Source organism: Pecten maximus, chromosome 11, assembly GCF_902652985.1.
Source record: "Pecten maximus chromosome 11, xPecMax1.1, whole genome shotgun sequence".
NCBI lineage: Eukaryota > Metazoa > Mollusca > Bivalvia > Pectinida > Pectinidae > Pecten > Pecten maximus.
In genome coordinates, this window is record NC_047025.1 from 19,486,949 (window position 1) to 19,502,342 (window position 15,394).

At 34.7% G+C, this 15,394-nt stretch overlaps 2 protein-coding genes across 3 annotated transcripts in view; one reads left to right on the forward strand and one right to left on the reverse strand.

The window, feature by feature from the left end:
* Positions 1-1,588: 1,588 nt before the first annotated feature.
* On the reverse strand, positions 1,589-12,619 carry LOC117337658. 2 transcript variants are annotated; one of them, XM_033898748.1, is made up of 10 exons: positions 5,877-5,893; positions 5,588-5,724; positions 5,062-5,334; positions 4,528-4,770; positions 4,225-4,395; positions 3,544-3,762; positions 3,189-3,323; positions 2,630-2,842; positions 2,158-2,421; positions 1,589-1,838 (listed from the first exon to the last, which is right to left on the reverse strand). In XM_033898748.1, the coding sequence occupies exons 3-10, from the start codon at positions 5,297-5,299 to the stop codon at positions 1,795-1,797; spliced, it is 1,527 nt and encodes a 508-aa protein (XP_033754639.1). In that variant the 5' UTR covers positions 5,300-5,334; positions 5,588-5,724; positions 5,877-5,893; the 3' UTR covers positions 1,589-1,794. The 2 variants fall into 2 exon arrangements, with proteins under 2 accessions (XP_033754639.1, XP_033754638.1); XM_033898747.1 differs by lacking the exons at positions 1,589-1,838; positions 2,158-2,421; positions 2,630-2,842; ... (1 more) ...; positions 3,544-3,762; positions 4,225-4,395 and adding exons at positions 6,391-6,765; positions 7,146-7,349; positions 7,511-7,816; ... (1 more) ...; positions 9,643-9,731; positions 12,495-12,619 and having other exon boundaries at positions 4,544-4,770; positions 5,877-6,167.
* Positions 12,620-13,009: 390 nt separating this feature from the next.
* The window catches only part of LOC117337659 (protein disulfide-isomerase TMX3-like), a 293,186-nt gene continuing 290,801 nt past the window's right edge, over positions 13,010-15,394 (forward strand). Inside the window, exons 1-2 of the mRNA XM_033898749.1 lie at positions 13,010-13,085; positions 13,182-13,227. Of these exons, the coding sequence (XP_033754640.1) occupies positions 13,040-13,085; positions 13,182-13,227 (92 nt within the window). The 5' untranslated portion in view covers positions 13,010-13,039. The remainder of the gene's footprint in view (positions 13,086-13,181; positions 13,228-15,394) is intronic.

A 15,394-nucleotide genomic window follows, 5' to 3' on the forward strand; every position in this document is an offset into this window, starting at 1 on the left:
AAAATACATTTTAAAAAATAAATCAAAATATTCATGAGATCCTTTTTTCTCTCCTTGACCGAATAGTTCTTCATACTTGTTAGAAAGCCGTGTTTCTAGAAATGGCACGCACCAATGGCGAATGTATTCCAATGCTGTTATATCGGGCCGTGAAAATGAATTCCCGACATGTAAGCAAAATCCGTATACAATGTAATTCGAACTAAAATTTGATAATAACGAGGACAATATATGAACAATATATATGCAAAGACCATTGAAAAAGTACAAAAACAAGACCATGTGTTTCGGAAGTGTAAGCGTTTCTCAATGATCTGCATTAAAACCCTGGTACATGATACCAACCTGCAGCTGCTAGTCAACGAGGGACGGAAGCAACTACAATTAAATGAAGCTGATTTTTTACGTATATACATGTATTGTGAATGCGAATGAAAAGAAGCTACCTTTTGTTTGATATAATGTTGATCGTTTAAAATCCTGAGTCAAAGACCTTGTGTGGAATTTTGTTGTTGTTAAAAATCTATATACATGTATTATTGTTTGCTAACAGCATACATATACATGTTTCTAGATTTTTTTTGGCGGTATTTATCAGCTGTATTATAGACATTACTACAGTATATTATATATTGCCATATCATTATCAGGTAAACATTTAGTATTAATATTGATAGTAGTTACCAGTCTTTCATTAATTATCTAAATTGTGCGTCTTCCGACAATACATACAGTATCTAGATAGATTATCGATAATCCTTTTAAGCGCACGAATACTGAATTCTGGTCAGGATGAACGTGAAGTTCTTGTTTATAAACAACGCAAAGACATGTTTTCAGTTTAAAAACTTTATTTCAACAGGAAAATCAACCAAGAACTGTCTCCAATTGACGTACTGCTTATATACATGATTATATTGTTTTTAAATTAGAATTAGAACTCATTAAAAAAAATAATTTTAAGTGGTACATGGCGCTATTACAAAATATGGTACTATCTTTCACTTTCATATTTCAAATATAGGACCATTTGTATGTATTTGTATGTATGTATGTATGTATGTATGTATGTGCGAAATCAATGTGCGAGATGCAATCAAGTGAGTGACGTAATAATTAAATATGTATATATGGTGAGTGAAATTATTTAGGAAGTAATGAATCCAGTATATGAATGTATGTAATACAATGAAAGAAAATAAAGGAATGAAATGTGTAAATGAATGTAAGGTGATGAATGAGAGCCCTCTTGTATGAGGATATATTTGTCAGGATACTGAATCCAGGGCCTCAACCCTGGCAGCAGTCCAAATTTTTAAATGTTCTGGGGCATTAAAATTTCTTGTACCTTAAAAAAAAAAAAATATATATACATGATTTTACGTAATATACAGCAGTAATAACTCACAAATATGCATTCTGCAGAACGATATATCCTCTCATGAAATAATTAGGTTGAAATGATGTTCATATACACGTACATATATATTGCTAAGTTATATATCTATCTATATATTTCTATCAATGTATTGCCTTGAAGGGAATAAAGTTACTACTCGCTTGTAAAAAAAAAAAAAAAAAAAAAAATAGGACCATTCGTTTTATCAACAATTATACAATTCACAATTACAACTATATCACAAAAATCACGAGATTATTTATGACACCGACATTTCTCCAATCCTCCAACAGATGTTAATGCTGCCTCGTATGTTTTGACCATTATCACCTGCACCACCACCACCACCACCACCACCACCATCACCACTACGATGAACTGCGTTGATTTGCATCCTATGGCATTAGCCACTTTGATAACCTGCTTGACGTCATCAAATCTGAAACGGAGTAAGTCAATGATCACGTAGTGTAATTAATGGAAGTTGTTTAGAACAGAGATACGTTGTAGTTATATACATGTATATATATATATATATGGTGTAACGCATTGATTTAGCTGGGCACACTCTGTGATATGATACCAATTTGACTATGTCATGATATTGTGTAATGTGTGTGTTTGGCACGACAATGAGACAGTTACGTGGAAACAAAAATAGTCTTTTTGCACCCCCCCCCCCCCCCCCCCCCCCCCCCCCCCCCCCCCTCCTCAAACCACCAGAGGAATAATAATAACATTAAAGCAGTTTATTTTACCTTGTTTCACTTTCGCCAGTTTCAAATTCAGTCGACGTAGAAACTTGAAGCCCATCCTGGGTCCTTGTTTCTTGAGCTTAGACATACGGGGGACGAAATCGAGATTTAGATTTGTGTCATCAAATGGGAGGACAGGAGTGGTGTTCGAGGCCACTTGGACGTCCGGTGGACGAGGATCACTTTGTCCAGTCTCATCCTGCTTCTTCAAACATACATCCTGATCGTCCACGTCAAACACACATGAATCATCGCCATCTGAAAAAGCTGAATTGTAAACACTTCTCCAATGAATACTTATTCTCATCGGTATACAGATAGTCTACATTACATTACCCGTTTTTTTTTATGTTTTTTTTTTATGAGTACAATATCTATTGAATCTTCGGTCAATTATTTCCACTTTTTTTTTTATTCACACTTTTATCAATTTATTGTGTTAAAGTGATCATACTAGTCTTAAACAAATGAATACCTTGTACGGATGTCACATCGTTTCCAGTAATGTCGCTCCTATCATCGTCGTTCTCTATGTCCGAAAGTATGACCTGATCATCAGCAGATGATGATCCTGACTCTGCTAGCTCGAATGTCACGTGTTTGGTTGGTACCGCCCACTGATCAGACTCCTCTGTATCACTGACGACGTTAGAAATTCCCTGGTTGTCTTCATCGCGTACCAGAAACTCTATAAACAAGATCATTTATTAGTACTAAAACAAGCGGTTTGCTGGTTTGGTCGATTGACTCCAAGCTTCAAACATATAAAATGTTCTAAGCTAAACATCAAGTTTTAAAAATATAGATATTGCTATTATATTTACATGTCAACGTTAAGTAGTCATAGCACAATGAACGACATTGAAGTTTCAACTGATATCCCTGGCAAAGCAAGAAAATAAACTGAATGAACTTTACAAATTGAATTATTGTCCTATCATGCAGCGGATAGTATAATTAGTACATTCCTAACGGCCAATCAACACTGAAAAAGGCCATTAGGACCAAAACATGGCGAGTAGAGTAGTGGCTACCTTTGACAACATGCCCTTCACCAATGTCACGTAAGGTGGGTTCTTCTTTGCTCAACTCGATACAGGACACATCCGATCTCGCGCTGTCCATGGCCTCAGTGATCACCCTAGTCTTCGGTTCATCGATCAGAGAGTCTGTGATAGAAAATGATAATATCATTGGTTGATGGACAAGGCTTCGGCACTTTGTCAATGGAATAAGGAGGACTGAAGACACATTGATATATCTGACAATTTGTTTCGGTTAAGACTGATAAAAGACATTTGGTGTCACACCCCGATGTATAAGATTATCGAGGAACGTCTAAATACACTTGTAAGTTTTCAAAATATTTTTTCAATTAAGAAGCTATACCGTTTGATTCAAGCAGACATTCCTCTTCAAGTAGGACAGGGATCCGAATTTCATGTATTTTGTCGATGTCTTCGTTAGCCTGAGTAATTAAAAGTTTCGTATACTCTTTATCTATCTTCTCCTTTGTAGCCCTGGTCATGTAATTTATAACGAAATCCTCCTCCCAAATTTGATCCCTTCTGGCATATCCAGCCAAGCTAACCGGAGAGGCTAAACCACCTACAACGGATGAAAAAACACATACTGATACGGGTATCTTCTTTTCAAACGACATGGTCTTCAAGATGATTCTTTTTTCAACGTGTTTTATTTGTTTACTACAAAAGCTAGAACACTCACATAACGTAATAGTGTATATTAATTGATTCACATGTTAGTGTCCGGGCTATAAAATATAACGACTGCACACGATAGATTTACATGGACACCCTTAAAAATGTAGATAATAAGCCCAAGTGTTCCGAATATGTAAGCGTCTTCTTTTTCACCGATGATCCAAATTAAATCCAGGTTATAAATATCACATTCTCAAAATGAGAACTAGGTTGGTGAAAAAGAAACCACTTGTAATGTACATCTACAGTAAGCATTTTATATCTGTCTTCCTGTTTTTGCGAGGTACGTGCATATTGAACGCAGTATAAGCACGAAAGAACATACTTTTTTAATGACATAACTTACGGAGTTCAGAATCGTCTTCACTGGCAGTGACATATAAATTATCTGTTTCCTCAGTATCGGCGGAGTAAGTTGTCTCGTCATACGATGTTGCCGAGGTAGACCAACAAGGACTCAAGTCTCTATAGAACACTTCCCGTGTATCCAACTTATCTCCGTCATAACGCAGAAATTCTGGAAAATGGTTTGCATATAAGAATAAGATTTTTTTTTGGTCATGAATAAGGTATGTCATTTGAGGCGTTGTAGCGGTATTTGAATAATTCTGAAGAAATGGTATCTCGCTTACAGTATGTGATAATGTACCTTTCACTGTGTGACAATTTTGGACAGAACTCGTGGTTGTCGTTTCTTCGCTCAAATCGATACAGGAAATTTCAGCTTCCACGTCATACCCGGATCTGGCACTGCCCATGTTGGTGTAATCGGAGGTTAGAGTGGGGTTCGTTTCTTCATTGGCCTTCGGGATGTTTTCGCTCGTAAAACACGGTTTCCACTTTTGTTTATAAGCGAAATCCCCGACAAAACTATCAGGTGAATTCAGGATTTCTACAAAGAAAAGATGAATTTTATTGTAAATACTTGAAACCTTGCTACACGCATTTACCTGAAATCTTTGTAGAAAACACATTCAGTTGATGTTATTTTAATCAATGTAATTTTGAAAAAAATACAATTTAATTTTTATATCTAATGCCAATCTAATGATAGATAAATCTAGCAGACAAATTGTACTATAAGAGAACATTTTATTACGATCACAATTAATGATATTGAAAGTGGAAATGAAAAATGAAGATTTTTCAGATGCGAGTTCTTAATAATTATACAAATACTTACCTCGCTCAGAAGTTTCCTTAAGAATGGCCTCGTGTTCTGGATCCTCCCAGTGAGCTTTGGTATGTGAAACATTGGTCCAGTTAAGGAGTCTGACCACATCTTCATGTGATTTAGACAACGAAGTAGATAACAGCTGTCGTTTTTGGCAAGACAACGCTAACTCGCCAGGAACTACGTATCGATCAGTGTATATGGTATCACCCGAAACGTCTGATCTGTCTGTAACACATTCCGCCATACCATCTGTTGGAGATTCGCGGCAGATAAAGCAAGCTGTAATGAAATACCAATAGTAAATCCATCAATATAATGACATTGTTTACATTTATTGTATGTGTTGTATTTGGAAGATTAATGCATAATGTATTACAGTTTACTTATCTTTCAAAAATATATTTATGTACTATTTGAGCAATGAACCGATTGCGAAAAATACGCCAATTGGATATATTTTGTTAGGAATTCCGATTGTCGGACTGAATCGTAAATGGTTTATGGTATGCCAGACACATGGATAAATATTTACCCTTACATCAGGTTCCTTCCTGGTAGATCCAAGGTTTGGTGTTTCCTCCTCACAGCTCAGATCTATACACGATACGTCCGATCTGACACTGTCCATCGTACAACATGGTATTGTGACGTTTAACGTGCTGTTATAATCTACAAAAGACATTCAATCAGAACTATCGATATGTTATGTAATTATGAACATTAGCTGAAATGGCGGTATATTGTGTATTGCACAAAAAGGAGATTCATGCACAAGTACTTGATACGAGAACGACTATCTTGTCAAACGATCCAAACTCTACCTTTAACACATTCTTTGTCTTCTGATTCTTTTATTCCATTGTTGTTTTTCTCTTCAGCTCGAGGAAATGTCCAGGGAAAGTTTTCCTTTACTAATTTGACAATATCTGTGTAAGATGGTGATGACAGGCCGGTCAAACAATGTTTGGTTAAGCAATCTGGTTTCGCATGCGGGTTGGTTGATTCAGACTTGACAGGAATTCTCATGATGTTGTTCTCAATCACATAGTCTTTTCCGTCCCAAATTTCTGGTGGACACGGTTTTTCAGTTGGATTCGTATGTTGCAAGAATTCTGTAAATTTAAAAAAAACTTCGTACAAAAGGACCACAAGCATTAGCACCTTTCGATACGAAGTGGGACTAACCTAAGTACAAGACAGTCAACAATTAATTGAACTGCATCATACAAATTGATGGCCTGAAGTATTGGTATCTAGGGGGTCTTATTTTAATGAAGTACTGGAAGCACTGTGACTTAAAAACAAGGCATAATGAAGGCTTAGAAGAATGTTTACCTTGTTGGGTTAGGCTAGTCCTGTTGGCACACATGTCTTGGATTATTCCAGTCAGATGCATAGTAGTGTTGCATAACTCCATGTAATGGACATATCTGTCTTCATCGCTGTCAGTAGGTATCACTGATACAGAGTCCTCACTAATATCGACACTTGATCTATTCACATCATTTAAGTTCACCCAAGGTGTCTCTTCCTCCAGTTCAGTTTGGAAGGTTGGTGCAGAAAGCTTGCTATTTCCGTTGAATGTGTTATTCCACGTGGTGTTTTCACCAATGATTGTTTGTGTACTTTCCTCTCTAATCGATTCACTAGTCCGTACATCTGCTTCAGGGCATACTGTTTTATTGTCTGCCGATACGTCAGAAAAGAACTCTGCAATATACAATATTGTAGCCATAGTAATAAATATCGAAAGGTATATATAATGCATGAAATCATACTGTTTTAAGATCATTCTATTTATTACCTTCATGGTGCGTCTTTTGTAAAATCCTTAAAATACTACCGTGAAAGTTTCAATATCAAAAAGACAAAAAGGCTATATTACTTTGCATGTAATTTTAGATTAAAAAAAACATTAAAAAATTACTCCATAATTGAAAATTATTACATAAAATAGTATGAAATTAGTATTTGATTACTGAAAAGATAAAGCAGCTCCATTACCTTGCTCCATTACCTTGCTTGTAATTATTATTGGATAATTTTTTTTTTATTTCATTATAGAAAAGGGAAAAAAAGCTGTATATTACCTTGCATGTAAGACATTTCTTTATTAGCACAAAGTTTCTTTATCATATTGCTCAAGTTCGATCTTCTGTTGCTGAAATTCTTTGGGTTGTCAGAGCGTGTATGGTGATCGTCCATGAAACATGACTCTCCAGTGACATTGGTTACATCATTTATGAAATGACTTTCCTCGTTGTAATATCTCCCAAACTGATTTATTTGAAGATCTGCAAAATGTCACAAGGAAGAGGATTTTATTCATAAATTATGACAAATCTAAATTGATAAATGAACATCGATCTGAAAAAGGGGTGAGGTGTTTTATACTAAGGCTCTTGATGAAAACACAATTAAATTATATGACTACAAAATTGAAATTTTATCCAACCTGTGACAGACATGTCTTCTTTTCCCAAACGTTGACGCCCACTACCATCACTGATATCAATAAAGGAAACAATGGAGTACCGATCCTCCTCATCATACAGAAGATCATCGACCGTATCCTGCGTCACTCTGACAATATTGATATCCGATTCGGACACCAGATCGCCAAGGTTTAACCGCGGTACATCTCTTGGCCTGACATGCCTTGTCGATACCACTGTAAAAGGTGTGGAGAGTTTCAGTGGCCTTTCAGATGATGTTGTGGAGTGATCGCTGTCGGATTCATTTGAAGCATTTTTGAAGATATCTGTAAGAATATGTGTTACATTGCTTATAGGATTTATGTTGATTATATTGATAAAAGCATCCGTTTTCTATAAAATAGGATTCAGCGTATGAAAGTATCGGAAGTAAAGTGGTCTTTGTAACGAGGCTCTACTACACTTGTAGATTGTAGAAAATGATTGTGTAAATAAAGGAACATAATAAAGACTGAAAACTTACAATGAGAATACGAGAACTGTTCTGAAAGAGGATGAGCGTCTTCTGTCTCAATGGGGAAAATGATGGTTTATTTTGGAGTCAGATTTTAATGCAAAATTTATCAATTCGAAAGTTATGCCTCCTAATTGGAAAGGCGGTAAGACCATTTTATATGGCGAAATCGTTACTTACATTAAAAGAAAGTACTTAATAAACTTACCGCGAATTTCTAAGTCTTCAATAGAGACGGGTATATCCACATAACTAGGAACTAGGTCGGACGTTACTCCTTTCTGAAACACTGGCTGTGTGGGTTCACAATGTGTACGTTTTACTTCATGTTGCACTGGTTTGTCTTTGTCGATGGAAGTTCCTTCAAAATTTTCAGCGACTTCAAACCCGACTATCGTCCCGGACTGAGACCTTTTTGGGTGTACCATAAGTAGCAAACATTCCGAGTTGTTTGACGAGTTGATGATGGTATGGTCAGGTAGAACCCACTCGTCATTTGATCTGTGAGAGTTCATGTTGATATCCCTGTCTTCGGAAATGACGTTTTCGTCCTGAGATCTGGAACAGCTTTTAGTTATCGCATTACTGTTATTGAGTAATATACTTCTGTCATCTGATCGGGAAGAATTCATATTGACATCTCTGTCGTCTGATGAGGCACTTTCTGCTTTTGATCTGAGGATGGTCATACTGGTATACGTTTCGTGAGAATGTAAATCTCGGTCTTTTGTCCAAAAGGTAGACCTTGTTCGGGGCTCATCTACATGCCCGTAATTTTCAGCCTCAAGTTGCATTTCTGTACTTGTGCTTGCATCACAGCCGTTTGTTTGATCAGATTTGGTGTCTCTTCTTCGAATAAAAATTAGATTGTCATCCAAAGAATGATCACGGATATTTCTTGTTATTCTATCCGCTGAACATTGCATATCAATATCTGTAACATGCTTCCGTTGACATATTTCTATTTTCTTATGTGAAGGGGTTTCGCCTAGAAAAGTCCTCATTTCTGCTTCAAGTTTATCGATTCTGTCGAACAAATCGCTAGATTTATCAGAGGTTTCTGCGCGGGTATCTCGCTCAGTGCTGTGTGAAGAAGCTGGACAGTTGGGGTTCGTGGGCTGTTGGACATTGCTTTGGTATCCTCTACGTGATTTCGTAGGGCCGAATGCTTCTATTGATTTCACATCTTGTAGACACATCATGGCTTTCAGTCTCACATTCATTGACCTCAGTCTGTTGACTTCCTCAAAGAAATCCTGGTGTAAATAAAATATCTCGTCAGTTCGATGGAGCATTGCAGCAAGATCCATGTTTTCTTGTCTTAGTTTGTCAACCTCCATTCTGATTTCAGATCGTATGTCCATGTGACGTTTCTGCGTTAAAACAAAACAGTTGTGAATTCCGTTTGATAACAGTCGCTCATATAATTAATAGTTAATCGTACTTTTGGATGGTATGAAACTGGATTATTTAGATAAATAATTAGAAACTTTAAGAAATGTAACCTATTACCGATGTTTACCTTATATACATTTAAAGAATCTCTCAGTAGGACTATGGATGTATCGAGGACCAGTGAGCAGTTCCCCGAATCGTTCTTTTACAGTATCTTAACTGAATGTTGACAATTGTACTTACTATATTGCCGTCAATACGCTGTTTGAGCACTTCGACCTCTAAGTCTAGAAGATTACTATCTTCATAATTTGAATTCGCTTCGTGATTATCTGTAAATAAAAAACCACATCAATCGCTATCACCACATTCACCGCTATCACAACTTCCATTAATCCTACATTGTTTTAGACACATTGATTTATACACATGCTAACATAGTACTGAGACATGTGAAAATGAAAAACTTTCAAAATATTGTGATTTCCTATCTGGATATAAACAGTCTCAAAATAAATATATTGAACTAACAGACATTTTCTATGAAAAGTAACACAAATGATAGCGATATTCTACTTTGTGGAAAAGACAAAAAAATTCTCTGATCAGAGGGTCTGTGAAATTTCTAATGATTTTTTTTGTAAATGTTCCAAAAGAAATAGATTCAGATAATACAGCTGATTTAGGATGGCACCGCAGTGTTATTAATATCAAAGAAAACATTTCAGCTAGTTCTTTTGACTTTAAACATGTTGACTCTGAGTAATTTTAAACTCAATAAACTTCAAACTAGGAAGACTACCGATGATGACGGTATCTCTGCAAGACTCCTGAAGTCAAGTGCAGATTCCCTCTCGCATCCGATAGAATTATAATATGGATGTTTCTGATTTTCCTCATAGTTTGAAGAGGGCTCGAGTAACACCCATCAATAAGAAAAAGTTCTCGCTCGATAAGCAGGTGTCCTTCACAATTCTATGAAAGCAAAACCCGACAAATTTCAAGCTATTTGAATAGGAAAAGAGGCAAATGATCAAATTCAGACTTTCAATGTCAGTAATACAAAAATTAAGTGTGTGGATAATGTTACTCTTTTAGGAACAGATATAGACTTTTTTTTTACTGACGTTTGATTATCGTGTCTCCAAAATATTTAAAAAATGCCTCTAGACAATTAGTTGGCTTAAACAGAATAGGAAGGTTCTTAACTGAACAGGGTAGACTAATCATTTTAAAAAGTTTCATTTCGTCTATCTTTAACTACTGTTCTATTATATGGCATTTTTGCTAAGAAGATCGAAAAAATCCAAGAAAGGGGTTTGAGATTTATTCTAGAGGATTTTACATATTAATAGAATTAAAATTATCACCTAAGAGGCTTTAAACATTATGTACAAGAAATCCCCATCATATCTACATCACTTGTTTGATTTCAGGTATTGTTGGACCAATATGTAACTGTTCAGCTTGTGCAGCTATTAGACCTAGTGCTTGATTTCCTGGCTTTATGGCTTATCTGTATGTATCTATCCGTATTATATGACTGTTATGTATAAGTAACTGTGATATTCTTCATGTCTAGAGATTTTTTGTTATGCCATACCTGCTTTGCATGGCCTTGAGGTTTTATGCGTTTCATGTTTAAAAAAAAAATATTTATGTTGTTTTTATGTGATATTATGCTATGTCGAATACAAGCTCTTCAATCATAGCTTATGTTACATGTAAAACATGCTCGACTTTTAAATAAAGATTCTGTTTCTGTATCTCCAGTTCGTTGTAATTTCAAATAAGTATGCATGGAACCGGGTGACATAACTTAAATACAATAATATATATACTGAATCTTATATTTTCAAACATATACAGAATATTATTTGTTCAGTGACAATTATTGCATGTCTTCCTATATGTGCTTTTAGTGTCTTCTGTCTAATCCGATCATTCTTGTGCTGTTAAATATCAGTTTCGTGGTAAATTGCCATATTGTCTTACAAATACAATGTATTCTTTGTCTAAGCATGCCTGATCGCCGACGCTGTCGATCTAGTATTTAAAGATTTCAATTTGATTTTATTTCAATTTCCTTTCAATTGTACAGACCCCAAGGTCCGATAATAGAATTGATAACAACATGTAGATTTATGATTATTACAATAATAATAAACAAAGAGAATGACACATAATATCTACATTGTAAGTGTCCATGATATTAAAATATGTTTGCTTCCCATAAGAAGGCTGCATTTACGAACATTTAGTCTGCTAATTGGAAAATAACGATTTTGCACTCTTCCTTAGATGTCGACTAGGTACATGATAAGATACAGAATTTATCAGATAAGAGCAGTCGAAGAGACTAATGGACACATTTAAAAAGGAAAACAGTGTCTAAGTATTTTGGTAGACATTCGAGATTTGCTTAATTAAAAGTTTACACACATCTCACATCGTTATATATATTATATATTTTGGCTTTTAAACATAAAAATCTTCCAAAAAAATTCTTTGGACCTTTTCTAAATACTTAGATTCCTTTGAATGTAAAGTTCAATTTTGTTACAATTATGTACTCTAATATACAGTATGTCTTTTACCTGAATAAACACAACTGTTATGTATTCAACTTTATTCAACTTGAGGGGTTACAATATTAGCCATAGTCGCAAACCACATGTAGTGCATAGATGTAATTGATTTTATGATAATTCTTTATTTACATTTAAGAAAAACGCATCACTTAAATTATCCAATATCGGCATAAAGAAGAAGGTAGGCTATGTAAAAATCAGATCGATACAATCAACTTCATCTACCATCCGTCGTCGAAAACCACTCAATCCATGGACCTAAATGACTATGTCTTATATCAATTAAGGAGGTTAAAACTATGACTAAAGAATTATTAAACTTATGCTGTGTCTTTTTCACATATACGCAAATTATATATATCACTTTGACTTAATCCTTCTGAACAAAACTCGTTTTCAAAAAAGTTAAGTCCCCTTCCCAGAACTAGAGATTCAGTTAAGTCCGAGTTTGTCAAACTAAAAAAAGATACAAATATCTTAAAATATATGTGATTCTTTACTTACCCGTGTTGGCTGTTCTTGTATAAAGAAATGGTGTTGGCTTGTATTGTCGCATTTTTCGAAATTAAAGTAAGAAATCAATTTAAAATCTCCCTCCTTAAAAAGTCCGGCAATGTTCACAGTGTCAGTTGCTAAACTATTAGCGTTGCTATGATATAGCGTATTTCCGGTCACGTGATGATGATTCTCGCGACATTTGGCGTCAAAGATAAGATAACTTGTGTTTTCATTTTGTAGCCTTTGTTTTATTGATACTCAATTAAGGTGATATTAAGATGTTTGAGATCCCGCAGCTGTCGCAGAGAAGTGAAAGGAACAAATAAAAAACTAATACAGTAAATTATGAACAATAATAATGTAAAAACAAATGATTTTTAAAACGAAAAAAAGAAAGAAAGATGAGAAAGGTACGTTACAATCAGATTTGGCCCATGGAAAAAGAGAAGTTTCAACCAGCCCCCATAAAAAAAAATCCGGGAATTTCCGTCACCTGCGTCCGTTCCTAGAATTACATGCCAATAAACTGCGGTACTACGATTGTTTGAAAGATGGCGCTCACCATGAAGAAGACGATTTTGACAGCTATTGTGTTTGGTAGGATCACTGTGTACGAGGTGTCGGTTGTACTATTTACTGATTATATGAGTTGTAACGATAGCAGTAATTTTCTATGTGTTTTTTTTCTTGCAGGGTTGATATGTGCCGTATCCAGTCATGTGCTGGAACTCGATGATAGGTAAGCTGTATGGCGACCGGTACCCGTGATGGGATCAGCTAATGTGGCCTCAGGCTATCACTCTCACAGTCTTCGATCAAACCACTGATTGATGACACTGGGATGAACTCAGCCAATTCCTTAGGATTGGTGACTTGGCGAGGGCTACATGTGTAACAAATATCAATTAGCGTTAAATACCCTAGACTAGTAGTAGTTACCAAGAATCATGTGTTTGATATGCATGTATTTTACTGGCAACAATTACCATTGTTTGTCAATGAATCTCCATCTTTGGACTTGTTTCATTCAGAGACCTATATCAATTTAGTATATAGGTCTCTGTTTCAGTGTAACTGTAGGATACAAAATTCTTTGCCATCACTTATAAAAAACAGTACTAGTACTGACCACCATTTTTTCAATGTGGCTGTGATTAATATATGTCCAGATATTGGTATGTCAACTTAAATTTGAACAATGAAAAATGCCTACCAGAAAAGAATTAATTCCAACATGTTATCTCAGGGAAATGTATATATGCATACTCTTAATATAAAAATTATTATAAAACATTGTCGACCATGTGTGTCCATGTTCTTCTTTAAGAATAGTCAAGTAGCTCTAAATTAATTTCTGAAGCTATTCATTAATTAAGTACATTCTAGAAAAATGAAAGTAATTTAAAAATAATTTCAAAAGGTTTAAAATTAATCTAATGATATCCCAGGTTTTGTTTGATCTTTGCTAACCAATATATTATTTCATATACATTTGTACATGATACATTTATGTTTCCTAATATATATCCCATGCTGGCTGTGTTGAATGGTCCTTGCCACCATTAAGAGGCAGTTTCCATTTTTAAGTTATTCTGACAAAGACACAGAAAACATTTTGAACAAATTAAGTAAATTTTGGACAAAAGTAAAGTCAACATTAGATCTTCTATTTCAATTACTGGTGATGCCACAATTATTTGCTTATTAAAACCAGGAAAAAAGTCCTTTCAATATAAATCACTGATGTAGAAAACCTTCAAGTAGAATTTACATAATTATCACAACCAATTAATAACTGTATTAACAATTACATCTTACTGTTTAGTAGGACAAACAAGCATTTTCAAGAAATAAATTTAAAAATAAGATGTATTATAGATATATCTATAGTAAATATTTAAATAATATGTCTCGAGATGTTGCTTATTTTATTAAATATATTTGGAGATTGAAGAAATACACCTCCATTGAGTATAAAATGAAATATAATACATATATGTAACCTGCCTCTGATTAAAAAAAATCATAACTCTAAGTTTTCCAGATACTGACTTGAAATTTCATACACAATTATTACACATGTGGTATTATATCCATAACAACAACATACCTTCTCTGACACTGCTTGTTTGTTAATATCTAATTTTCAAATTCAATAGTTCAGTTACTGATAAGTTATATTATACATGTATGGGGCGCCGTTTTACTATTTATTCCCATTTAGTGATATCACCTATTCAAATGAGTGATATCACCTATTCGAATAGGTGATATCACTTAAGAACTTTTTAAAGTGATATCACCTATTCGAATAGGTGATATCACCTATTCGAATGAGTGATATCACCTATTCATATAAGTGATATCACCTATTCGTTTCATTAAGTGATATCACCCATTTGAATAGGTGATATCACTCATTCGAATAGTTGATATCACTTTTTGAAACGAATAGGTGATATCACCAATTCGAATAGGTGATATCACTCATTCGAATAGGTGATATCACTTAATGAAACGAATAGGTGATATCACCAATTCGAATAGGTGATATCACTTATTTGAAAAATGAATGAGTGATATCATCTATTCGAATAGGTGATATCACGGATTGAATAGGTGATATCACCTATTCGAATGGGTGATATCACCAAATGGAAATAAATAGTAAAACGGCGGCCCATAGTGATATCACTTATTCAAATAGGTGATATCACTTATAAAATTTCATAAGTGATATCACCTATTGGTATAGGTGATATCACTCATTCGAATAGGTGATATCACTTAAGAATTTTATAAGTGATATCACCTATTCGAATTGGTGATATCACCTATTCGAATGAGTGATATCACCTTTTCGAATAAGTGATATCACCTATTCGTTTCATTAAGTGATATCACCT